At 40.1% G+C, this 27,204-nt stretch overlaps 2 protein-coding genes across 4 annotated transcripts in view; both read right to left on the bottom strand.

The window, feature by feature from the left end:
- The window catches only part of LOC102460566 (suppressor of tumorigenicity 14 protein homolog), a 36,796-nt gene extending 19,831 nt beyond the window's left edge, over positions 1–16,965 (bottom strand). Inside the window, exons 1-11 of the mRNA XM_089775869.1 lie at positions 16,807–16,965; positions 16,490–16,658; positions 15,743–15,867; positions 14,652–14,719; positions 13,008–13,204; positions 12,886–12,924; positions 10,058–10,277; positions 7,369–7,511; positions 4,215–4,312; positions 2,541–2,653; positions 1,183–1,316 (exon numbers count right to left, since the gene is read on the bottom strand). Of these exons, the coding sequence (XP_089631995.1) occupies positions 1,183–1,316; positions 2,541–2,653; positions 4,215–4,312; positions 7,369–7,511; positions 10,058–10,277; positions 12,886–12,924; positions 13,008–13,204; positions 14,652–14,719; positions 15,743–15,867; positions 16,490–16,658; positions 16,807–16,890 (1,390 nt within the window). The 5' untranslated portion in view covers positions 16,891–16,965. The remainder of the gene's footprint in view (positions 1–1,182; positions 1,317–2,540; positions 2,654–4,214; positions 4,313–7,368; positions 7,512–10,057; positions 10,278–12,885; positions 12,925–13,007; positions 13,205–14,651; positions 14,720–15,742; positions 15,868–16,489; positions 16,659–16,806) is intronic.
- A 4,484-nt stretch (positions 16,966–21,449) lies between these two features.
- TMPRSS7 (transmembrane serine protease 7) overlaps positions 21,450–27,204 on the bottom strand; it is a 59,260-nt gene continuing 53,505 nt past the window's right edge. For all 3 annotated transcript variants that reach the window (XM_075908545.2, XM_089773100.1, XM_089773107.1), the window contains 4 exons: positions 25,274–25,451; positions 24,290–24,558; positions 23,495–23,631; positions 21,450–21,709 (listed from right to left, as the gene is read on the bottom strand). In XM_075908545.2, coding sequence (XP_075764660.2) covers positions 21,539–21,709; positions 23,495–23,631; positions 24,290–24,558; positions 25,274–25,451 — 755 coding nt within the window. In that variant the 3' untranslated portion in view covers positions 21,450–21,538. The remainder of the gene's footprint in view (positions 21,710–23,494; positions 23,632–24,289; positions 24,559–25,273; positions 25,452–27,204) is intronic.

Below are 27,204 nucleotides of genomic sequence, written 5' to 3'. Positions count from 1 at the left end.
CCAAAAAAGAGACTGTTGGACTTGATGAAGGACAGTTTTTATAAATAGAAGATGAATAAACTTACCACAGTCTAATTCATCACTGCCATCAGAGCAGTCTTTCCATCCATCACATTGATTGTTTAAAGGAATGCATGTTCTGTCTGTACATTTAAATTGTTTAGGACATGCTAAAAGAAGAAAAGTTAGAAGTAATGAAACTGCTGTCATGGATCAAATATTCATTAGGGCAGAGGTACCCCATTTATTTATTTTTCTTCTACATAATTCAACTAAGGCAATGCCATCTACTGTGAAAAAGGAGACAACAGAAAAAAAGAAGAAAAAGAAAAAGGAGAAAACACTAAAGAGCAGTGATTTGAACAGGTACTCAGATTTAAGTGAATTTAAATTAATGAATTAGAAAATTTAAATCAGTACAGGTTGAACCTCTGTGGTCCAGGACTATCTGCTTCAGCAGGACCATGGATGTTGCTTGACCAGAGAGCCCCAGGGATTGTCAGTGGCGGGGAACTCAGCCGGCAGGCAGCCTGGAGTGCCAGCGGCCTGGGAACAGGAAGCCTAGCCAGCAGCCGCCAGCGGGAGCAGGACAGGTAGGAAGCCCTGCCAGCTGAGAGTGAACTCGGCCAGCAGCAACACAGAGCACCTGGGCTGCCAACAGCTGGGAAGCCCCCCACTGGCTGGAGGTGGGGGCCCCCACTGGCTGGAGTGGAGTGGCGGCTGGTAGTGGAGCCCAGCCACCTACCGGGAGCAGTACACTGACTGGGCTGGTGGCCAGGAGGGGCCCATACCTGACTTCCCCTGGTCCAGCAAACTCCCTCCTTTGGGACCACTCAGGTCCCCTAAAGGGTATCATTACTAGAAAGTTTTGTTAGTAACCATATAGTGTTCTTGCCTCATAACTGGCATACACCTGCCTCTATGGTCTTAGGGACAAGTTATAATACCGTTTACCTGAAATTTTGTTCTCTGTGCCTGGGTCAAGTCAGCAGAGACTCATTTTTCCCTCACCTCTGAGCCCGACAGGCAGGATTCAGCAACCAATCAGACAGAAGGACAATTCCTGTTCATTCCACAATTGCTATGAGTGAGAGTGTAGAACATAGGTCTCTAAGCCAGGTTTCCCCCAAAGTTGTAACATGGACCCCTTACAAAAACCAAAGTGAACTTGTATGCACTTACGGTCCGTGTGGCTGAATGCTTTATATTCAATATAAAACCCTCTGTGGGTGACCAGTTCATCTGAATGGAAATTAATCACAATTGAATCGCCATATTCCTTGTTTCTCTTGCCTTCGGCAATAGCTTTACAATATCTGGCAAGTGCAGAACACAATCATTACAACCACAATCCAACTGCACTAAGCCTTTACACTTTTATAGGAGTTATTTTACTGTATCTTGTCCTTACTATTACATGTACAAAACGATTAACATTTTAAGATGGTAATATGGTTCGGATGAAACCTTTATATTTTTCCAAACTATTTTGTCTGTAATGGATTTCCTGGTTCTCAGTGAGCCTAAAGCTTTAAAAGTATAACAGCTGGACCAGTGCACAGAGACTCTGCCCCTGTGCTCCTGGCTGCAGGAAGACAAATGACAGCATCCGGGGTGAGCGAGCAGCCAGAAGCTACTCTAACTCTACTGCACTGCCCGTGGCTCCTCCTCCCCCAAGGCATTTAAAATCACACTGGGGTGGCAGGCAGGGTCAGAGGACATGCAGGGAAAGTAAATGGGCTGGCAGGAGATCCAGTGCTGCTGCCCCCAGCATCCCTCCAGGTGGGGAGCTCCAGCCAGAGAGCTCTGGCTCCGCCCACAGAGCTCCAGCCGTAGCCACGGTCCCAAGCGCCTGCAGAACTCCAGCCCCAGAGCTCCAGTAACAGCGGGGCTGGTGGCAGCACAAGAGCCTCAGGGGACCAGAGCAGCAGCGGGGTCAGGCTGAAGCCCAAGTCCAGGGGCAGCATGGGCCATGAGGAGAGGTACCTCTCCTGGGGTACGTCTAAACTACAGGCTGGGGTGGGGGGGGGTTCGAAAGAGGATATGTAAATTCCACGGGAATTTGCATATCTTATTCCGATCGCTTTTTCAAAAGCGGGTCTTTTGAAAGCGAAAGGTCTGGATGCGGGGTTGTTTTTTTCCCCCCAGAAAAAAAAACCCTTTTTTGAAAAACCAGGTAAACCTCCTTTTTTTTAGGAAGAGCGGGGTTTTTTGAAAAAGGGGCTTTTTTCCAAAAAAAACCTGTGTACAGACTACTTTCACTTTCGAAAGACCCACTTTCGAAAAAGCGATAGGAAGAAGATATGTAAATTCCCACAGAATTTGCATATCCTCTTCAAAAAACAACAACCCGGTGGTCTAAATGTACTCAAGGCCTGGCAAATCCCCCCGTTCATGACTGGTGAGGTGCCAATGGTGCCAGACTAGGGAAGTTGCTGGAGAAATCCAAGATTTTAGCACAGAATATTTTATAGAATGGTAAGTTGTGTCCTCTTAGAATATTGTTAATTAATGTCAAATAAAAGAGTGTTTTAACTTACCTAACTCCATCTATTTCTAACCAGTCCTTATCACATTTATTGGACCCTGGAGACTTCTCTTGAATTTGTATGACAAGGATATTTAGCGATAACTTATACCCAGGCAGGGGTGCCTACAATCATTAAAGAAAACAAAACAAACCCAACGAGTTTAAATATGATTGACAAATGTTGTCCTATTATCTCAAAATCAAATGGTCAGGCATTCATTAATGACATCTCCATCATCAGATTATAAAAGAAAATACCCACTGCCTACTCTCGGCAGTAAGGAACAAAGGTATGTAAGAAAAAGGAGATTGTACAAGGCGTAAATGGCAATTAAGCACACAACTTCTTTGGTCTGTCAGGGAGCTGGAAGCCCAACTGCCATTTGTCTCTTTGACATTCTCCTCCTGAACCCTTATAGATGACAGTACTATTGCATAAATAGGGCCCTACCAAATTAATGCCCTTCGTAATGCTCGCTTTAAAAAAAAGTCCATTTCCCAATTTCAACTATTTACACCTGCTGTTTCTCAGTGTAGTGACCATAAAGGTCCTGACCCAAAAGAGGCTTGTGGGGACACTGTAAGGCTGTTGTAGGACAATTGTGGTATTGCCACCCTTATTTGTGCTGCTGCTGATAGAGATGCTGCCTTCAGAACAGGGCAGCAGGTAATGCAGAATGAGGATTGCACAATATTGGGGGGGGAAGAGTCATCATTTTTTTTAGCGGGGGAGGGAGGCGGAAAGAGATCCAGTGGAGCCCTGTGATTCCCTGTGAGACTGGAACATAGTAGGATCGCTGGCTGAGACACCTTCATCCCTGCCTCTCCCTGGCAGATCTTATAGTATGTGACATTTTTTCACAGCCAGGATTTGTTAGGGTCCTATGCATAGTTTACAGTGTTATACTGTCAAGTTTCAATAGCTGCCTTCAAGCAGAAATTTGATCTTCAGATGATTGCCAGAAATAATTGTAAGCCAACACCCAAGGCAATGGGGTTGCAGGGCAAAGCCTATCAGAAATTGAGGCCAGTGAGTTGCAGAATTTCCATGGGACTGATTGCAAACACTGGGGCAAAAGAAACACAGCCATCCACAGGAGGAAGCAATGAGAAAGCTAGCAAGAAGTAGGAGAAGTAGTAGTTCACACAGCCCCAAGAGGCAGATCTTCTCTGGGACACATCTGCTGGAAAAGCAGACAAAGAAATGACTAACTGGTTCTTCCTACTGTGTTCAAGCAAGCAGGCCTGTGTATTCATAATTTGCAAAAGCACAGGGTTACACCAAAGTAACACAGGATTTATATCATCCATTTCACCTCCCAGTTGAAATAACCCAGCAAGGCGGCAAACATGCACTAACTGCTAGGTCAAGAGAGGACACTAATAGGATCTGCCAAGCTAGAACAAACTCAGAGGCCTACTACTCCACTATTTTGCATCTACCACTGACTAATTTTGTAATCCCCCACATTCCATTTGCAGAGGTACCTGAACCCCAGTTTGCAGCAGAGATGAAAACAATCCATTAACCACCACATTGATGCAAAATGGCTACTAGAGTATTTGGCATGGATTCCTTGGTTTTAGCCTCAAAGGAAGGCCCGCTCTCCCATTTTTACTTCTGATATGCAAAACACAAGCAGTCGTGATTTCCATTATGTTTTCAAGAGTTGTTAAGACTTACTTGGATTAGCCAGCTGCAGTCAATGTTTGGAGGATAGTAGCTTGGGTAATAAGGGGAGCTCACCGTCCCATTCCAAGAGCTGTACTGACCACCACAGACTGGAAGACAAAAATACCAATAAATCTTCATGTTTACATAAATTTCACTTCAAAGGAGGATTCAATTCACTCTGTTTCTTCCCTAGGTACAGACTAGAGAGAGGAAAATGGGCCATGACACTTGCGATCTTACTTCTTCCTACATTCCCAGAGAATACTGCCCTACTAGGTCTTCATTCTGGGATTTTAGATCACAACTCTTATTTCTCAATGCAATTACAATAATTAACTTCCAAATGAGAGTAGTACATGAATCCAAGTGCTGCCCTGCAGTATTAGCTAAGGCTATGTCTAGACTATACAAGTTTTTCCGAAAATAGTAGCCTTTTTAAAAAAAAAAAAAAAACCTTCACCTGCATCTAGACTGCTGTCGTGTTCTTTCAAATTAAATCGAAAGAATTTAACAGTTTTTTCGACAGTGGTAAACCTCATTTTATGAGGAAGAACACCTTTTTTTCTAAAGAGCTCTTTTGGAAAAAGGAGTTCTTGAATGCAAACGGGGCTTTTTCAAACGAGAGCATCCAGATTACCCGGGTGCTCTCTTTCAAGAAAAGGATCACTTTTTCAAAAGTCTTGTGAATGTCTAGAAGATCTCTTTTGAAAAAGGCTTTTTCGAAACAGCTCTTTCAAAAAAGCCTCTTTCAAAAGAGGCTTGTAGTCTAGACGTACCTGAGAGGACATATTAGAGATCTGTGATAAAAGTAACCAAATATGTTTTGTTTCCTATTATCAAATACTTTCTGAACATTTAATTTTGTTGTGTCGTATTAGATACATCCATCTACCCTAGCAGCAAAAGTCTTTCAGTGGAAGATGAAGCAGATATTTTCTCCTTCTTGTATTTACCACATTGCCTCATCCTTACTCTTCTTTTGCTATGCATAGTGGTTGAAAGTTTTGCTCTCTCATCTTCATCAGGGTTACACAAGCGCAGAACAAAAATCAGTATACTATACAGATTTATGTGCCTTGGGAAGCCCTTAGAACCAGAGGTGCAACACAAATGAGAGATTACACCAATGTATTAAGACAAGACACCTAAAGGCAAAATTCCTCAGTATCACAAGTATATGTCTGCAAACATGCCACTGAATTCAATTCAAACTGACACTAGTTTAAGTGAAAATAGACTCAGAGGGTATGTCTACACTTGAACCCTCTTTTGACAGAGGGATGCAAATGAAGACATTCGAAATTGCAAATGAGTCCTGGATTTAAATATCCCATGCTTCTTTTGCATATTTGTGTTATTGTGCTATTTCGAAATAGCGTTATTTCAAAATAACAGACGCTGTTAAGATGTGGTTATTTCGAGAGAAAACCCTTCTCCCAAAATAACCCTTATTCCTCATACAATGAGGTTTACCAGTTATTTCGAGAGAAGGGTTTTCTCTCGAAATAACCGCATCTTAACAGTGTCTGGTATTTTGAAATAGCACCATAATGCAAATATGCAAACGAAGCACGGGATATTTAAATCCCGGCTTCATTTGCAATTTCGAATGCCTTCATTTGCATCCCTCTCTCGAAAGAGGGTGCAAGTGTAGACATACCCAAAGAGTCAAGATGACTGAGTACTTGTGATAGCTAGTATTGCTACTATGCCATCTTACTTTCAAAAATTAATATTTCTGCAGTTATACCCCAAGGCACACTTTGCTCATTTCAGAAGGAAGGCTTCCCATTGATTTATTTAGTGACAATAATACAATCCTTCGGACAAAATTAAACGCAAGGTACATATTGATACTTATGGGAATTACTTTCATATGCACATTTCTGCAACTACTATAGCAGACCACATTCACATGTTTTCCCCACACTCTATTTCTTCTCTGTAAGCTATACAATTCCCTTCTCCACTGCCCCATCCTCCCATATTTTATAGGAGAAGCAAGAAAAGGCCAACCCACCTATCAGCAAAGAACAATCTTAGTCAAATAAAAGAAAAACTGTTTGACCTAATACTGTCACTTGTAATTACACTGTGGGATGAAGGAGCAAACATTCAACATAAAGAAAATAAAGAAATGGGACAGAGCAGCCTGCAAGGAGGCATTCATATATACACACATACATTCACAGGTGTGGGATCTCTCAACATTATCATCCTAAAAACTGAATTGAGATTCACAATGAATTTCATGTAAGCCAAACAGTCTGTGTATCTTTAAAACTTGTGCTGCTTTTGAGCAGGTGACTATACAACTCCACTTCCCATTAACCATTTTTGTAATCATCTAGTCCCTGCCCCACAATTGCTATTCGCTGTTGGGGCTTTTTTAGACAATATAGCAATGCATAAATTAAGAAATAAAAGAAAATTGGATGTCAATTATATTTAAAATTGCATTCATTTCCATTGCAAAATTTGTGTGGCTAGCAATTTTGGGTGCCCAATCTGGGACATCTTGAAGGGTCCTGAGTTATGTAGGGGCCATTCCTTATAATTTATTCCATAGGGACAAAACATTTTGGCCAATAATTCTGTCCATGAATATCTATAATCCCTTATCAAAAGGAGAAAAGATTCAGTAATTGCAAACAAGTGGTCAGAAATAAATTATTAATATTAGTTTCATTTCAGAGGTGTGTACAAGAAAATGCAAATATCTCAGGCCATAGCAATTCAAAGTATTCCACTGTAACCAGACAGAACTGCAAGCTTACTCCAATCACAGACTATTAGTGTGCTTCACTCATACTGGAGTTGGCAGGAGTACCAAGAGAGGTAAGATTGCAGAGCGGTGATGTGACTTTTACTGAGACTGACAACTGCACTCTCTTGGGAGTAGCATATTTGAAGAGCAAAAACATAACATAGTGAGGAACAGACAGGGAGAAGTGCAACTATTAGGAGAGACGGTTAAAGTAGTAAGCAGAGATTAATCCTACCAAGTGGACGAATCTCAAACCCTATCCTCTGTTCAGCTACTTGAAATCATCTTTAGGGAGAATGGGAATTTCTTTTATCCAGAAGCAATAACTTTCAATAAGTAAGTAACGTCCTAAATGGATCAACCTGCCTATATCAAATGATTAATTTGAATACACACCAACTTTAGGAACAGCTTGGAAGTATGCTTTTAGCATGTTGCTCTCTTGTCTTCTGTCCAGTGAGAAGGTGACCAGCATAACATTACTCGATGAAGTTAACCGTATGACAGGAGAACCCCAGACTCCTGATACTCCACACCACCTGAAATAGACACCAATTGAATAAAGTAACATTCTGTATTGCCTGTCCTCTGAAATTAGATTGCAACTATTCCAACACATTCAGCTGAACTTTGACATAACTCCCTGGGACACTTGCTGCTTTTTTTCATCTCATCAATGAACTGTTTGCCATTTGAGCATCCAATGTGTTGACCTTTAGTTTCCCAATCTCTGATATAATTGACCATCTCAGACTCTCAGTTTGGGTTTTAAGATACCCAATCTCACTGCCAAAAGGATGCTGCTAAGAGGTACATAGAGATTTTCAGTTTTACAAAGTCATCAGATTTACAATATCAAATCAGGCCTGTTAAGGCTGTTCACAGTGATAATGCCTAGGCGCCAACTAGTTGGGAACTTTATTGTTTTAAGTGCTATGCAAACAGTGACAGTTGGGCAGGTTTTTATTTATGAGGGAAAATTCTTATTAACTCCAAGCAATACAGGATTGGTCAATACCCTGGAGCACCAAGGTTTAATATCCCTTATAATTTATACCACCTTTCATAGTCGACATGGATAATCTTACCCATGTCAATGTCTGTACTACTTTTAAACTGACAATACATTTGAAGTCTTTATCTATTTATTTGTAGACAAGTTATTGCTGATTCTAGCGGTGTTCCCCATTTGAAGCACAAACCACTAAGAGCTTACCTAGTGTAATAGAAAATGTCCTACGCTCTTTGAATCCATATTACCTTGTGCCTTCGCATTCCAAAGGGTATTTATTATGTAAGAGAATATTTACCTCCCCTCAAGTTTCATTGGCTAGCCACTGTTCCTATATGATGATACAGGGTAAACCAAAGCTCTCAGCTGACCTTCTGTATGCCTTTCATTATTTTATAGATTTCCATCTACCCAATGCCTTCCAACTCATCTTCTCTCTGAAGTAACAGTCCAGATATTTTTCCTCTCTTATGGAAGTCTTTGGCGATCTGTTTCTGAGCCCGTTTTATTCGTGCAGTAACTTGAGAAGGGATCATGAAATTGAATAGTGGGGCATGTAACAGTCTTCAATATTTATATGAGGTGAACATTTTTATGGTACTTCTCACAGCAGTGTACAGCCTCATTCATACTTTCATGGTTTGGTTGTAGCCGTGTCAAATTCACCGCTGTACATTAAGGGAAGCACTCAGAATCGTTTATACCCTCTCTGTTGAGTCATCCTGTAGAACTGGATGCCTAGAAACAGACTAGCACGAATAACCTGAATACGAAGGGCAGTTAACAGAGGTCCCTTTAGCTCATGGGACAGAACAAGTATTTTCTGGAATAGAAGGTGGGAAGGTCTAATATCCATCCTGCATGTGTATAGCTGCATCTGTTTCTAAGGTGACCTAGGATATCAAGTATACAGAAAGGGATGGTCACCTGAAGCATCTCAACCTTCTTTCCCTCTGAGATTTTGGATCACACACAAGTTGAAGTCCTGAAAGCACTGTAAGGCATCAAAGTGCAAAGGAACTCTGTATACTGTATAGCAATAACTTAACCCACAGTAACTAATTATCTTCTCTCACCCATGGACATTGGACACATCTCTGTAAATTTCACTGGACAGAGTTAATTGTGTTTAACCAGTCCAACGAATTTTGAGGGTACATGGAAATTTTGAGGGTACATTCAGTGAGTGAACAGGTATGCTAGATGATTAGTGTCCAAACAAGGACTGTAAAACAAAATAGTAGTCCTAGCACAATGGATAACAAACAAACAAAAAGTATTGTAGAGTGCAGATAGATGCTCTCTCCAATACCACTCTCTTTTCTGTGCACATACTTAATTTTCCCAGCATATCCGGCTCCTACTTTTGAAACTCCTGTTGGCAAACATGACTGCATTAGTGAATTGAATATACTTTATACCAAATACATATCATTGGAATAAAAATGCCTTCTTGGACATGAAGCTTTAACGGACAGTAACATAAGCAGCTTGATACTAATATGAATTGAATCCAAGCCATCATGTTTCTTCTCTGCTTTTAAATAGCTGATTTACTACTTGTAAAACATGATGGGTTGACAGCCCTGGAAATTGATCTCTACCCACAGAAAAGATATAGCATGGGCAGTACCAACACTGAGTTCTCCACAATATTTGTCCTATATGCCTCAGTGCTGATTTGGAGGGCATAATGGAATACTTCTGAGTCTCTGCCCTTTTCAACTCCTGTCCTCCTTGCTGAGTGCATAAACAAAGGTAAACTTGAGTGCCAAATATTGGCAGATATATATGAGGCAGAATCTCTTGGCTAGGTACTGCATCAAGACAACTTATTTATTTCAGATAGTAACTTAAGAGACAAACATCAGCTGGTACTGTTTTCTGATCACTGATAAACCAGGCTGAATTTTGAATTAGCCTCCTTAATGTTTATATATTTCATTACTAATCATTCCATACAATCCTCTTTGTTTTCAAACATGTCCATGAGCACTCTGGCCAGCAATGCATACATATACAATTTGGTGTTTGGTTTAACAATGAAAAAGTAGCTTTCCTTTAGGGTTATACCTTGTAATGATCTTGTTCTGAAGAGGAAGGAGGAAATCATATGCAGATAATCTGTGTGATGCACAACTCCCTGGAGTGACACCATGCAACGTAAGGACTACAAGTCTCACGATATAATTAGAAGGAACACGCAGCCTCCACTGATAAAAAGATTTCTTAGGATTCATCAAAGTTAAAGTCCTGTTGTTACCTGGCTTTGCATACAAGTCAAAGGATACTGCTATACAAAAGACAACATAAATCAGAGTCTGAAAAAATGTAGACAAAAGGGTAAATAAGAAATTAATTGTGGCAATTTTTGTTTAGATCCTATTGAGCAGCTGTCCACACCACCTGGGGGGAGGGATAGCTCAGTGGTTTGAGCACTGGCCTGCTAAACCGAGGGTTGTGAATTGAATCCTTGCGGAGGCCATTTAAGGATTTGGGGCAAAAATTCATCAGGGATGGTACTTGGTCCTGCTGTGAAGGCAGGGGACTGGACTCAATGACCTTTCAAGGTCCCTTCCAGTTCTAGGAGATAGGCAATATCCATTAACTTAACCTGGCTGGCATTCTTGCCAAAGGACAAGGATTGAAATCATGCTGCAATACTGTCTCATACCATAGGAAGTGACTCCCTTTTGGACAAAGTTGTAGTACAGAAGTATGGAAAAGGGAGCTCTGGCTACCTGGCCTGTGAATATAAAGCCTAATTTCTACTTCTGTTAATCCAGCATCTTTCACAAATGCAAATTGCAATGCTCGAGTTAATTCAGAGGAGTACTCCTTGTTTGTAACATTAGCAAGTGCAATTCAACAACATTCAATTCTAACTAAATAAAAAAATTATAATGGCAACCAAAGTACATACAAATGATGAAACCCTCAAAATTACAATCATGTTGTATTTGAACCCCCAAAACTCACCACCCAAAACTCAAGATAACTGATCTCACTGTAAGGCTGAAAGCACATGCACCTTAGTTTTACCCCAAGTAAATGGTTTTAGTCATTTCCTTCCGTCTTTTATCAATTGGGACTTATGTTTCAGCAGTGGGGTTAACTGGGTCAGGAAAGATACTCTGCCATCATCTAAATCTCTTTCAGGTACAAGTTTCCAGACACAGAAGTGATTCTTTGAGACAATGGACCCTTCAGTTACAGATCCATGTCCCTTAGCTCCCTCTTGTCTCAAATCTTTTATTTGACTCTGCCTGTGCTCTTCTCTTCCTCTGCAAAACTTCAGACAACTGTTGCTGCATTGTTTGCTTATGGCACTACCTTTGACTCCACCAAACAGGAAACTGTATCCACACTGACATCTGCTGTGTTTGACTATTGCGAGTCTGCCTGTCCCCCTATCCCTTCCATCAAGCCAGTATATAGAGAGGCTGCTACAACCTGCCTTATCCCCATGCATTTCACCTTCTTACCAAAACTCCACCAACTACCCATTCATCTCACATTCCATTAGCTTGACAAGCCATCTCTTCAGGTCATTATATCATTTGAAATCGCAACTGGAAAAAAAAAACCTACCTCCTCTCTCACCTATGCCTCTTCATTTTTCTCCCCCTACTATTCTGGACACTAAGGGCACGTCTACACAGCAGGGCTAAAGCTAAAATAAGCTACGCAACTTGAGCCATGTCAATTGCGTAGCTTAAGTTGAAATAGCTTATTTCGGCTTTTGGCGCCGTCTACACAGCAGGAAGTCCGAGTTAGAGCACTCTTCCGCCAACCTCCCTTACTCCTCATGAAATGAGGATTACAGGAGTCAGAGTAAGAAAACCTCCAGCTCGACATTATTTTGACATTATGTCGAAATAGCTGCTTGCTGCGTAGTTGTGGCCTATGTTGTTTCAGAAGAACGTCAGTTATTCCAAAATAATGCTGCTGTATTGACATAGCCTAAAAGGCACTATAAACAACATACAAAAGGATCACTAGCAACAGCCACATTTTTCTAACTTGGCGGTCTAGAGTTAAACTCTTCAGTTTATATTTAGGCAGCTAAATAAGTGGTTTGATTTTTAGGTGCACTCCCAGTACAAGTCCTTGTGAGTGGCTGGTTCTCAACACCTTTGAGAGCTAAACCTTTGTACTGGGGTTACTAAATATGGCTTTGAAAGCTAAACATAGGAGAAAGTTTTGACCAGCCATTAAAGAATTCTCTCTCACACAATCTATTTATTACAATGTACTCCCTGGTTATCCAAAACCCTGTTATCTGAACCTCCACATTATCTGAATCTCTTCCTTGGCCCGCAGCATGAGATACATGTCCTTTACAGCCTGAATCTCATGCTGGGGCACAAGGAACGGATTTGGATAATGGAGGTTCAGATAACAGGGCTTCCACTCTCCTAGCCAGGACTGTGAGGTAAACCTACCCCTATTCATATGGAAGGGCTACCCTGCTACTGAATGGCTTCTGCAGCAGTGCAGAAAGCCTCCTGTCAGGGGAGTGAATGAGACAGGCAGAGCAGAGACCCTGGCCAGGACTGCGAGGAAGAGGAAGAACTTTTAGAAATGGGAAAAGCCACCCTGCTGTTTAATGGCTCCTGAACTCTCAAGTGACTCAACTCCCAACTATCCTAATAAAATCCATGTCTCCCATGCTATTTGAATGATCAGAAATATACTGTATTTAATGTGTGTGTTCTTCAGAGCAGGAGCTGTCAATTTCTCCCTTAGCACAGAGCTTACCATAATGGGACCTCATTCTTATTCGGCCCTTAAACTCTACCAAAAAATAGTTGTTAACCATGGTGCTGCCACTGTTTTTTTGTTAAAGAAAGCTTATTTTTTTCAAGTAGTACAGTTGTGTATTTAAGAACGGTAATTACCTGACTTCAATGTCACATCATAGTCTGAAGAATCTGAAACTGAAATTAAAAAAAAAAAAAATCAACAACTGTCAGCTGTGCGAGCAAAACACAACCTGAAGGAGTTTAGGATAGGTTGTTACCAAACAGATCCGTTGTTGAGAGATCAAAATCATCTGTCATAAGAAAGGATTCAGCAGAAGAATTAGCAGTCTGAAGTGTATGTTTACTGATTATTTCCTTTTGTTTCAGTGAGGTTAATCTTTTGAAAGAGTCAACTATCTCTTGCGGTGCCCAGAATGTATTCCAGTAGTAAGCTCGGAGACCACCTTCTCCTTCGCTGTGGAGGGAAACAATATATTATAGATTAGTTTCAGTTCTCATTTTCAGTTTGATTCTGATTAATTCTGTAGTCTCAGCTAGTATATGTCAGCATTAGCTTTCTGCAAAACTTCTGCTGTATATAGAGAGACAGAGCCCTCCTCTTGTAAAATTCTCTTTTCCCATAGACTAGTCCGAAACAAGTTGGATAAAGGCAGATCTGTAACTAAAACCGATATGGATAAATGCTGAAAAAAATCTTACCTGAGGAAAATTCTTAAAAAAAAAAAAAAAAACCCTGATCTATAGAATGATATCAAGTTTTTGTTTAATTTACTATTATTTATTAATACTCTAGAACAATTTTTCTTAAGGACACATATGTGATGGCTTTTTGAGAAACCCTGATTTGTCTTGTCAGCTTGCATTGAAGTCAATGCTGAAACTCCTGTAATAGTATGAAGTCAAGGCCTTTTGAAAAATGCCATCACAAATATATACCCATATTCTGGCCAGCCAGAGAACCACATAGTCCCTCATTAACATGACTCATGTGAAGAGGGGGGGAAAAACACTCTGAATGGGAACATACATGAAGAAGCCATGGCTGGATCAACTGATTTATGTGCATAAAAAGGCAGATCATCATGCCTCTTGACTCCTAGGCCAGGTCTACACAAGACCTGGAAGGCCAGCATAAGGTACACAACTCCAGCTACGTATAATACATAGCTAGAGTCAGTTTACCTTAAGCCAAGTTTGGCAGTGTCCCCACAGTAGGAGGCCTATGGGAGCAAATGCACCCATTGGCTTCCCTTACTCCTCATAACTGCGAGGAGTACAGGAATCGGATGGAGCTGCCCTCAGTATTCCATTTATGGGTCTTAACTATACCTGCTAAATTGAATGCCAGAAGGCCAACCTCCAGTGCAGCAAGTGAAGATGTGCCCCTAGACTCCACCCCAAAATGGCCACTAGCTCAGTCTTCCAAAAAATTACAGATGCAATTGACTGTGGGATCATTCTACTTTATGCACCAGCCTTGCTGGCAGGTGCTTATATAAAGTGCCTCATCAGAACGTACACCTGTCAGTTTTGTTATAGGATGCCACAACAGGTGTTGCATTGGTAGGCTTCTCAAATAAACAGGTATTCAAAATAGCGGATGAGAACAAAAAATGTCTATTGACAACTGCTGTGAAAAGTGTCTAGGCTTGAAAGCAATCCCTTCAACCAGCATAAAACCAGTCCACAACCAATCAACTTTTCCTCAGTAACAAATGAGTATTGAAAGAAAAAATCTTAAGTATTTATCTCATCACATTTACCCCTTGATTTTAAGTATGCTACTGAACTTGCCTTTATTTTCCATATTATCAAACTCTATATATCCCTCCCAGAAAAGCCATTAAAAACAAAAGCACATGTGCACGCATGTCATTTAGTACATCTAGAAAAGGACTTACCTAAATGCAGCAACAACAGTTTTCAAGTAATATTTCCCTAATGTAGAAGACTCATATAGTTCTGCAAACTGACAGTTAAATAATTAGAAAGCTAAATATAAGAAGAAAAGAAATTGTTAAATTAGACTGTTAGATAATCACTAACTTTTCCAAGTATCCTGCCATTAACACTTCACCAGTAAATTGCATTTTAAAAGTGACTACAGAGTAGTAAGAGTTACTGGTCAGGTAAGAATAGCAAGCAATATTCACATTTCAACTTCCATTTCAGTTTGAACAAAGTGGAAATGAACTATTTTTTTCACCAAAATAGGGGAGAGGGTTATGTAGGAAATATAAAAAAAAAAAATCAAAACTACCTTATGTATTTTCATTATTTAAACTCTGCTATTTCTGGTTTATAATCCAGTCACGGCAAACTCATGTCGGCCACGCACAAAGCAGTTTTGAGACACAAGATTAACTCTGTTGGGAAATACAGGCTAACAGAAGGCGGCTTTGTGCTTAAAGACCTCTGTTAGCATGGACCCAGAAAACAGTATTGATCTCACAAATACAAACTTGTATGAGAAGCGCAAGAAAGCAAGCATTGTTGTGCTGGTGAGGAGAGAGGAACCAAAATAGAATTTGTGCAATAATTTAGAATTGGAATTAAAAAACTCACACCCAAGCAGAAACAGATCAGTACAGGGAATCTAAGCTGAACAAAAAATAAGTTCACTTTTAGCTCTTTTACAAAAGCTGAACATTTTCAGCTTTGAACTAGCCTTTTTTTAAAAAAAATATTGCCATTTAGTGTAAGACAACAAGGTTGCACTTGGCTCATTATATTCCCAACGCACTACAGCAGATTAACAGGTTGAATTGCCTCCCATCCACTTGCCCTGTCTTAAAGAGGGCAGTTGTCTTAAGCTTTGTAACTTGACTCTCTCCCAGACTAATCCTAGATTTTATTACTTTGAAAGAAAAGAACAGATACCTATGACTCAAACCTCAGTTTTCTACTATAGCTCTGAATTTTAAAGACAGGATTTCAACTCGAGTAATACAAGGTTTTTGTGTTCTTAATTATGTCACCTGTGAGTACTTACATAGCTCTGGATTGTTTCTGCTTGCATTATAAATTTCTGTGACTTTGGATCAGCGAGATCACTTGTGTAGGTCAAGTTGGGTATTTCTACACTTCCACCAATATAGATAAAGGAGAATGCTGGAGCTGCAGGAACAGGATCATGCATTAGAAAGGTTAATAGGCCATCGCAACTGCAAACATACAAGAAGCAGAGGTTTGTGAAAGAACTGATTTAACCTTGATGTTACTCGACTGAAGTATGTGAAAATATGACAGTATGAATCAATCTACCATGGCTGAGGATAATATTCAGTGAGAATATTATTCTGTATTTGCCAAAACTTGTGCTCTGCTCCCCTCCAATGTCAGATTTCTACCTATACATTCAGTTTGCTAAAAATTTAAGTTTTCATCATTAGTGGCTCACAAGCTTAGAAATTTTATGATTTTAGGCTTGGATATTAAAAGTGGGAATTTTTAATAGGATCCCAATCCCATTGAAAAGATGAATGAATTGCAATGGCATGCAGGCACTAAGTGTCTTAACTGCAGCCCTTGTGATTATCCAGTGTCCAGCACAATCCACACCTTCATTATTCTCTAACCACTGTCTACCATACACATTTAACTGTCTATGAATCATCATAGACAAGGTGAAAAAACTCAGCAGCCTACTTTTTACATGGTACCTGTCCAAATATGGAATGGAGACAGCACTTAAATGGGTACTGAAAAATAAATTATGTTACTAAGGAATGGCACTTACATAATGAATAGTACAGGACCAACACAAATATAGTGGCTACTAAGGAAATCAGAGGTAAAATTCCAAGAAGCCACCCCCTCCAGAAATGCATATTCATCTGTTTAAAAAAACAACACTGCAGACATGAAATTTCTTCTTGAGAAGACCGAATATGTTGAAGATTCAGACTCTGTTAAAGAAAAACAAGTGGAAAAGTGTCAATGACAGACAATAAAGCAGGTGCAGTTTTCCTTGCCCAAATTTTAACTATTGTGAACTCAGTCAACTACATCCCCAAGAATAAAACATGTTTATCGTGCTCTGTTGCAATCCCTTACCTGTCCAGATCCACATTCAGAATCACTGGGAGCTGGAATGCTGTATACTACAGGGATCCGTTTGGCGGGGAAAGACTGCATCATTATGCTTTGACGACTCACTTTTGACAATTGTCAACATCAAAATCCCGAAAGGCACTTGAATAAGGTGCACTTTTTCCTATTGCCTCTCATTTCACTGTCAGCATACTGATTAAAGAGAGAGCCAGTCTGCATTCAAAGTAGGTGGGAAGGAAAAGAATCAGCACTACTGTAACTCTTTGTTTTCCACATCGTTCAGTCAGTTGAGCCTATCAGCTGCTCGTCTCCCTTCAGAATACATGAGCAAGAGAAAACTTCCATTTCCCAACTGTGCATGTGCAAAAAAGGACCACAAACAAAATAAAATCTAAGCTGATCTCACTGCATCAGTCTTCTACTGGACACCAGATAGAAAGCCTAGAGACATTCACAGGGATCTGAGAGGTCAGTTTTCCTCAGAAACAATGCTTCTACAATTCTAAAAAGGACAGCGTAGTGCCTATGTCACACAGCAGAAGAACACACACACAAATATTGTTAGTTCAAGTTTACCTTTCTGGAGCAAATTGCTTTAAATGAGCAACCCAACAAATGACATGAAATTTTGCATATATCACTAAAGAAAATGTAGTCATAGGTGGCAGAACTAGAGGTTTTGGGGGTGCAGCAATAGTATCCCCTGGCTTGACATGGTTTCCATCATAAATAGGGTTTACATTTTGGTTCAATGGTCAAAGCAGTCCCACTATACAAATTGATCTGGAGCCCTTGAACGCAGTATGTTTATAATGTTAAAGATCCCAGTACTAAAGTCAATTGAGGGAAAAAGTAAACCCGAAAGTGATAAAGTGATATAGAATGCAGAAGGAACTTGCTTGAAAGCAATCTTATCCTGTCATGACTCAGGAATTCTAAAGAGAACCACACACAAATGTTTCTCTTTCGAGTTCTCATCCCATCTTATACATGTCTCACTGATTGATTAGCAGTTGTCTGATTTAAAGTAGAAGAAACTTTAAAAGAAAAGAAAAAGCACTGGTGAAGTAAGCCTCTTAGATTTCCTTTTTTAGCCCTTAAAACACAATGAATTAAAATACATAAGAAGCCTTGTCTCTAAGTTTGCAGTACACAATTTGCTGCCGTCTTTACTTAGCCAAAATGCATACGGATTTTTAATGACTTGTGTACGTATGGTCTACAAGATCAGGCGTATAGTTGGGGAATGCAAAACAATGCCTGCTAAGAGAGATCTTTGCATAAAACTACAATGTGTGTGGATTGTTTAATATTTTAGTCAACTGTGGGGAAACTGAGGCAATGGAGCACAATGATTTTCTCAGTGTTACATAGGAAGCTGGGATAGAAATTGTAGTACGGTAGTTTGAATGCTAATACTTTGTTGTAGCCATTTAAATGCATCCCATTTTAGGAACTTGTAGGCTATGAAAGTTAGGACATTATAGATTAGAGTATATTACAAATCACCTGTACCATAATCTGTCAGTTGAATGGAAGATTTAAGATTCAGATTTCAAAAGGCACAAGGGACAACTAGATACCCGAATCCTATTTCATCCTCTGAGAACCTCCCCTTTACAGCACACGCACAAGTTTCAGAAATGTAAGACAAATTCTACTCTGCGGATCTTGCTTTAGCAAATCTAATACACCATGTAAGAGTTCAATCAATCATAAAGGCATGTGGACACACTAGTATGGGGGGGTGAAAGAAAGGTTTCAAGGTAGGGCTTGGAGAAGAGGGGCAATAATTCTCAGGTGATTTACAGAGCTGTGGAGCTAGCATACCAATTAGTGAAAAAACAAGCTTCAAAGCTGCTTGTAATTTGGATGTAACCACCATAGTTACATGCCCCACTGGAGGAGAACATTGCTGTTCCATTGGACATTGGGTAGAACTTTGTTTATGAATGAGTTGCTTCTTTTGAGTATAGTTAAGAATGATACAAGAGAATATTCAGTTAAGGCTCTCATCGTGCCGCACACTCTTTAACAGCACTACTCAGCTCACTGACTGAAGTATGTATTAAAGTCTTTCTAGAATTTGAACCTTAGATTTCAATGTCAATGTTATGCCTAGTTGGAATTTTCCCCCAGCGAAATTGCTCAAAGTTTGGCCTCTTCAAAAACGGACTTAATTTTTAATTTACTTTTTATTTTACAGTTTTTCCAACAAACTTTTAGTGAAATGTCTTTTCCTGGCAGTTGTCCCAAAATGTTTGTACCCTCCCATCCAATTTTTCCAAGTTTGGATTTTTTTCCTTCCTTTGCCAGTTTTAATCTGTCAGTTTTGTAAAATTTTTCCCAAAAAGCTTAATAAGTTTGATTTTAGCAAGCTTTCCCACTTACTAACCCCATTCTCCACACTCAATCATTTAAAATATTGATAGAATCTGGATTTTTGTGGGCAACAGAATAAATTATTTCAAATTTTCCAAAACAGACACAAAATTTACTTTTCATTCTGAAATCAGATCTAGTAACTACATCAGAATATGCAAAGCTTCTTGAGATGAAAATGAATGATTAATAATTATTAAGCACTTTAATATTGCATAGAGGCCATAGCATATTGGCAAATGCCTAACAATTTATCACTGATGAAATTATTGACGAATAAGATACGCAAACCCTATGTAAACGGGTACAGGCATTTTTTGAGATTGAAGCCTTCAGACTGTCTTAATGGGAATACTCAAGGTAGTAACTGTTATTTTTTAGGGTGGTAGTATCAGCCTCCAATTATACAATCAACAAATTAGGTTCAATTCTGACACCTACACTTGAAGTCAAGTTGATGAGCAGTAGATTTTAGCACACATTTAATTCCAACATTAGTTTAGAGCAGGGGTTCTCAAGCTTCCTTGCATCATAATCCCCTTCTGTCAACAAAAATTACAAGGTCATGGGAGTAGGGACTGAAGCCTAAACCCATATGATCTCTGCCTATCCTGATCGGGGGGGATGGAGGGAAAACCAAACCCCAAGGACTTAAGCCCTGGGGAGAAAAGGGGGCTGTAACCTGAACCCCACAATCCAGGGCTAAAGCTGAAGCCACCCAGGGTTGATGGCCTGGGCCTTGGTCCCAGGCGGAGAGACTCAGTCTCTGGCTTTAGGCCCCCGCAAGTCTAACATTGGCTCTGGCAACTCCATGAAAATGTGGTCATGACCCACTTTGGGATCATACCAACCGCTTGCTTTGACTAGGTTCAAATTGCAAGTATCAGACACACAGGGCAAAGGCCTCAGAATCGATTAGATTATATTCATAGCTATCTTAATTGATTCTAGACAAATTCTTGTAGTAACAATTGTGTACTCAACAGCTTATAGTAAGAGAAAAAGTGTTGCATATGAACACATAGGTACATGAGCACATTTTTGGAGCAGTTTTTTTCAGCTGCCAGCTGAGCACAAGGACTTATTTCTTCCAGGCAACTAGTATACTTGCTCCATTGAAAAAAAAAATAGTCACCACTACCCTCGGAGCATGGCTTCTGAAATTTTTGGAAGTGGAGGGCCAGAGGGAAGGGAGGAAAAAAAGAGATTCATCTACTATCCTTTATCCTCATTCCAACATGTCAGTCTGGGCTCTTCTTCACTTACTCCAGTCTCTTTGCTGGAAGAGGTGACAAGGAAGATTAGTGGACCTTAACACTAAGGTAGATGGTGCTCCATGCTCCCACCATGCAGGATATGATCAGTTAAGATGAATGGGCCGATTGTGACATAAGTACCCATCTTACCTCCTCCTTCCTGACAGGAGGAGCCACTAGTGTGGACTGTTTAGACTATCACCAAGCACTATGGGAGAAGTGAAAGGAACAAGGGAAAGACTCACAGGACACAAGGAAGGCTGGATTGATTTCTTTAGGATACTGATTGACCTATCCTAGGGGCATGAAAAGAAATACCCGCTGCTGCCATAGGACCCAACTCTTCCACTTGTTCACACTAAGGTTGACTGGTTCTCACTCTCATTTTCCTCCAGGTCAGACTGGCAATGACCTTGTGGTTTGTTTTCCTTCATCTGCATCATGTAGTTATGCATCACTTGCCAGGATTATCTGGTTATATTTCACAGTCACTTCCCTCCATTGCAGGGGCTTTGAGCACAGGTGCACTTTCGTTCCTTCTATTTTCTGCCTGTGGCACTGAATAGTCTAGTCTCCTGTAGGCTGTACTCCTTCCATCTCATGTTGGTTATTGAGTTAGCTCACGAAGACGAGCTAGCACCCAGACACTATGATACACAGAAGGTCAGACTAGAAGGTCTTGTGGTTCCTACTCACCTTCAAGTATTGCTCTTCTACCAAAACTGTGTAAGTGTTGTGATTTGCATGTTCAGTTCCCATTGCAGCTATTGCTCTGGCCCCACTTGCTTTCAAACAAGTTGATACTTATTTGTCCTAGCACCCCTGGGGTCTAGCTTAAGCATCTTTTTCACTAGGCTGAACAGACTCACAAAAATCTCCCTCTCCCTCTGAACTTACGCCCTATATTTTCTATTGCAGCAAGAAGAATCTGTGTATGTTTTGCAGCCAAGGTATTAATATGATCTGTGATGTATGTAAAGAAATCGAACATCCACCAACTGTTTATTAATATGATTTTAATTGTGATATTCCAGATAGCATGCACTTTTTGTTCCCATTTGACCACTTCCACCAGATTACAAAATCAAAGGCCCAGATTACAAAATCAAAGGCACATATCTGTTAATCCACGGAACAAACTTTGACACCCTTGTGTATACACCAGGGAAGTTTGGTCTTCCACAGCCATAACCCCAGCTAACAATACCAGTCAAAAACCATTTTCCATCACTTTTGCTTCGACACGACAGAGGTCCTCCAGAATCACCCTAAAAAAAAAAAGAATATTTTAGTTTAGATAGTCTATGGTAAAGAGTAATAAATCCTGGGTAAGATTCCACAGTATATACTTGAGCAAAACTCCATGAACTTCAGTTGAAATTTTACTTTAGTAACAACAGAATAAACTGTCCCATTAGGTTTGATTAGGAATAAAAGAAGATGAATTCAGTTAAGACAATGTACAACATATCAGCAGCTGTATGCATGTATCTGAGGAGCAAAATCAGACTCAACATGAAAATTCTAACCATAGTACTCCACAAAACAGCATTTCAAACCCAAAATATGAAAAATGATTTAATAGGAACAGGATTGGACCTGACATACAAAGAGCAACAGTGTGGGAGGTTATGAGTGAGACATTGCCAAGCATACTTTTTTAAATTTTTTCACGACACTGTACATTTATCAAGCTGCAGCATAAAGAAAGTGTTTATGGACAAATAAGGTATTTTAAAGTAGGAAGGCATAATACAGAAACCTGCTGAGAACTATAGGATCCTTTATAAAACACAAGGGAACTACAATGCTAGAAAAGACAACTCAGTAGCAGTATCCTCTTTATCACTAGGGTACTCTGATAACAGTATTATTTGCATTCTTTCATAGAAATAGTTAATCCATGGTATAATTCCTTCACATTCATGATAGAAATCTAAAACCAATATTACCATTCGAGTCTAATCTACTTTGAGAATTTGCCCACATGTGACAACTGACAGCCAAATCAACAAAGCTCCAACAGAGTAATTACTGCAGTTGTAGTCAAATCCACATTTTCTTTTGGACAGTATGTTCCACAGACATATACTGATTTTATCCAATTTTTGCAGGAAATTTAAAATGTTATATTTCAACTTCACAGATTTGAATTTTATCTTACACAATGCACTAATAGAACAGAGAAGTCAAAATCAAAACAATGAAATGACCTTATCAAAACAAAAGTTTAGAAAATTTAATTTTGACTAGCTACAATTATAAACAGCTATATTCTGCATCAGGAGTGCTTCCTCCAATTTTCAGTGGAACTTGGAATCAATGTTGCAAATTGTGATTTTCCAGTTGCAGGGATGTAATCTCTCAACTGTGGTTCAGGGAAATACTCTTTCCAACATCAGTGAAAGAGTACGACAGGATTCTGGCTCAGTACAGGCCAGAATTTAAACACACTGATTCTGGCCCTCAAGTTTTAAAGACCAGATATACGCAGCTTAGTGACCGAGCAAAGTGTCTATACAAATGGCACTACAGAATTCTGTTTGTCTCTCAAAGACTCCAGATCAAGTATGCTATTCACTTGTAAAATTATGCCTGTTTGCTTGCACTTCAGCTGTCAACCCTGAAATCTCCACCTGGGATCCAAGAGTCATCTGTTTGAAAGCAGTATTTATCCTGAGAACCTGTGATACTGACTTGCATTTGTGCGACCCATTGGCCCTGTAACTGAAACTTAGTAAACAGTGCTATTGATGCACACAAAGAAGTAGGTCTCAGCTTTTTCTTGCTGTGTTGGTTTTGTAGTGCTAACCAGAGTAATAATATTTCCTTTCCCACCACTGCCAATATGTTTAATGCCAGCAAAGTCAGCACACAAATGGCACACCTGCTGATGAAGAGGTCTGTTCTGCATAGCTGTTTTTGGAGCAGAAGTACACATCAAGACAGTTCATCTCTGATAAAATGTTAGCCAATGACTATGTATCACTTAAAACGCAACAATGGATGATCAAAAGATAATTATTTAATTTGAACTGTATAAAAATATTTACTTTGCAGCCATCTTTCTTCCCAGACATCACCCCGGCACATAACATCCGGGCTGTGATAAGCCCATACGTGGAATGACACAATGTTTGGTCCACAATTTCTACCTCGGCTTTCTGCAAAATTGCTGAGCCTTGGTCATCTGGAAAACATATTGAAAGAAAGCCAATATGGTTTAATAGACTTCAGAAACATTACTTGTGCATTTGTAAGTTAGTGGATTAGCTCTGTAGGCTCCCTGACTACCTGTTTAACTCTGGTTTGCTCCCGATCTGGGCAATGATCTCAATGCAACCCATTAAGATAATGTGTTGTTCAATACAAATGTAAGGACAGATTGTGTTAACTAATCAAGTTCCCTTCTTTTAAAATTTACACCTAACACCATACAAAGATTAGTCCCATATGGGTGTAATTCAAAGTACATGGAGCACATGAGATCTCTGGTTCTACAGAAACTCTAGTCAGCTAGATTCTCCAAGCAGAACATCAAGTTACCACCAGAACTAACTTTCTTGTCTGAAGTTAGCCTCCCTAAGACACTGTTTCTAGCATGTTAACATCTTCAGACTGGAAGAATAGAATTAAGATACTACAAGGCAGTAGGCAAAATAAGGAATTCTTCCTCCCCAGCCCATTTGAGTGCAGCCCTCATTAATGCAAAGGAGGCAGACTAACCAGGCATAAGTCAATATCCACCTTGGAGTGATCCAGTACAACTTCACTCACGGGAATGGACATGCATCTGCTTATACAAGAAATCACTTTAGCCCTATGGGTGAATGAAAATGGGAGCTCACTTGCTTCTTGCCTTTGACCCCAGCCTGTTATCCAGCACTTCTCACCACTGTGGGTTTTATGTGAAAGTGGAGGTACACAGATTGGCTGAATGATGTGCTTCATTGTGTCAGGCCATGGCATGCTTAGCTGTAAGAGTGCAACATCATAGTCATAGTTTCTGCTGTTATAGTATTCATGAACAACGATTCTTCTAACCGCAGACACAAACTTGGCATTCCCTTGAGCACGCATCCCTAAGTGCGCAGTCCACGTGCGAGGATTGGATAACCTAATTAAAAATGGATTAATGTACAATAAATCTTCAAGACAATCTCTCTGAAATTTCTTCTGGACACAATGTCCAGGAAACTCCTGGTGTTAAGTTATAAAAAGGTAATTTTTAAACCCAAAAGAAGAAAACCAAAACAAAAAATATGGAACTAATAGAACACATGCTGGTATTGCCTTTTACCCAAAAATGCGTTTTTTGCTGTCACTTCCTTGTGGTCTGACCTACACAGTAATTCTTTGGAGAAAGGACCTTGTCCTCACACCTCCTTGTAAAGAGCCTAACTTGTTGCTAGCAGCACACTGTCAGTAATACTACCATAGATGGATACCTGCATCTAAGGCTTCCTCTATACTGGTGACAAAATGAAAGGCACGTGAACCTACATGCTACAATGAAAAGCAGGCTGTGACCATCACTGTGGTGTCATGGTGCTACATCACCAAAACTTCATTTAGACTATGTGAAATGAATGAATTTGAAAACCAAATCACCCCCTTTCCTGTTCTGTGTACGTGAAGTGTGGGGGAATGATTTTCGTAATATAAAACTGGTTAAAACGCTTCATTATTTAATTGATAGTAGTAAATTAACTGAAATCAAGTGATACCATTCAGTTTAAATCACCCTGTGTCAAATCTACCAGAAACCACCACATTCAAAGAGAGGTATTGAAAATGCTCTTCGGGCACATAAAGTAGAGGTCACCGTTTACCTGTTTCCTTGAAAACAATGAGCTGCTGACAGAAGCCATTCCCTAGAGATCACTGATGCTGCACAATAAGCAACTCCAACAAAATGGAGGCTGACTTGCCAAGGCCATTCACCTTCTTGTGCATCAGAGCCTCCTACGATGCGATGGTAGATATTGCTGATTTTACTACTGCCGCAGCCTTCAAAACAAGATTAATAATCTTATTATTTCTATGACAGTAGCACCCATCATGTGCGAGGATGCTTCCTAAACGGTGCTTCTCAAATTTCTTCTTTCATCTCTTATTTTCAAAGACATTTCACTAAAAGTCCCTGAACTGAAAATCCTAGATTTATCTTACCCATTCGTGGAAAGAAAAGATGGTCTTGTGGTTACTGCATCAGATTGGGGAGTTCTGGGTTCTCATCCTAGCTTTGCCACAGACTTCCTGTGCAAGTGTAAGCTAGTCATTCATTCTCTTTGCCTCAATTCACCATCTGCAAAGCAGAGAGAACCCTTCCTTATCTCAGAGATGTTGGGAGAATTACTTTACCATGGCTGAGTTTCACTATATAAGAGAGACAGGAGAGGAAACAGATGCCACTTCTACCTGCCTCATGTACTTGGACCTGAGCTGGAGGTATGCCTTGTGGAGGAGATGCACAGCATTACTTGAACTACCTTAATGTGTAATGGTTGCCCTTCTCTTCAAACTGTGAAAAAAGCAGCAGTGGGGGGAACGGGGTTAAGATTTGAATGCTGGTCCTCTCGGAAATGGATGAGGCCAAAAAGTTGTATGACACGCAGACTACATACATGCTCCAGTCAATACCCTGGGGTCTGAAATCACCGTTACCAGCTTTTGTAAATGTATGAAGACAACACCTTTGGTCCCTGCTATTGGTAGTCTCACAATGACATGAAAAACTCCATTCATTGTGTAACACCGGACACAAGGGAGAAAGAGCCTCACATGGTACTGTAAGGTAGATGATGCTGCACTAGACTACATGTCTATACCCCAGGAGCTCTACTCCCAGCTCTTCCAATGCCAACTGGCAATGTTTCTAGGCACTTCACCACCCCTGTGATGAGCCACTCTTTTTAGGAGTTTCACAGCCCTCAGGGATTAGCTATCACTCACCCATCTCACCCATGGGGTAAGTAAGAGTTTGCTTAAGGTCCCTGCAGAAAAATCTGGGATTACAGCCCAGGTCTCTACGATAAGTCTCACCCTTTTGCCACAGGTCATTCTAAAGGAAAATGGCAAATGAGGTGCTTCAGTTAGCTACGTGAACCACGCGACTGTATCACTCACTCGCAGTTAGACCATTCATAGATGTTCGTGACACGGCCATTGGTTCTATGCTAAGATTTCTGGTGTTTTTTTCTCTAAGATCCTGTGATAGAAGCGCATGCTTTTAGACCCAATAGTCCTTGGTTCAGCCTCCAAGGATGACTCAGATAGGACACTGGTTATACTTAATTGTGTTCTATTGCAACCACTAGAGCACAATCTGCCCTCAGGGAAACAAAACTAGGAAACAAAACCAAGAAGTTAAACATTGGTACTGGCTCTGAATGGAGTATAAAATCGTGTGTTTTATCTTCCTCCATAGACTGATTCATATCAAAGCTAACAGCATGCCTTCCTTCTCACCAGTTCCTCCTATTGTTTAACTGGAAGAGGTCTGTGGGAGGGATCTGGGGAACAAGCAGAACAACGCTTGCAATACTGCTTCATAATGTATGACTGTATTGATATACCTTCTATATGCCTACACCTAGCCAAGGTTTATCAGCTCTGTTACAAAATGTTAGTGTTGTTACAGTAAAATTGTGTATTTGCACAAGAAAATAGTGGATAAACATAAAAATCATGCTTACACTTAGCATTACCAGCTCTTCCACTGCTTGCTAGGCTCATTAGGGGTAATTTTGAGCTAAACAAC

Source organism: Pelodiscus sinensis, chromosome 1 (assembly GCF_052426305.1).
Source record: "Pelodiscus sinensis isolate ZL-2025 chromosome 1, ASM5242630v1, whole genome shotgun sequence".
NCBI classification, from domain to species: domain Eukaryota; kingdom Metazoa; phylum Chordata; order Testudines; family Trionychidae; genus Pelodiscus; species Pelodiscus sinensis.
Note: the sequence above shows the minus strand (reverse complement) of the source record. Positions and strands in the feature narration are given on the sequence as shown.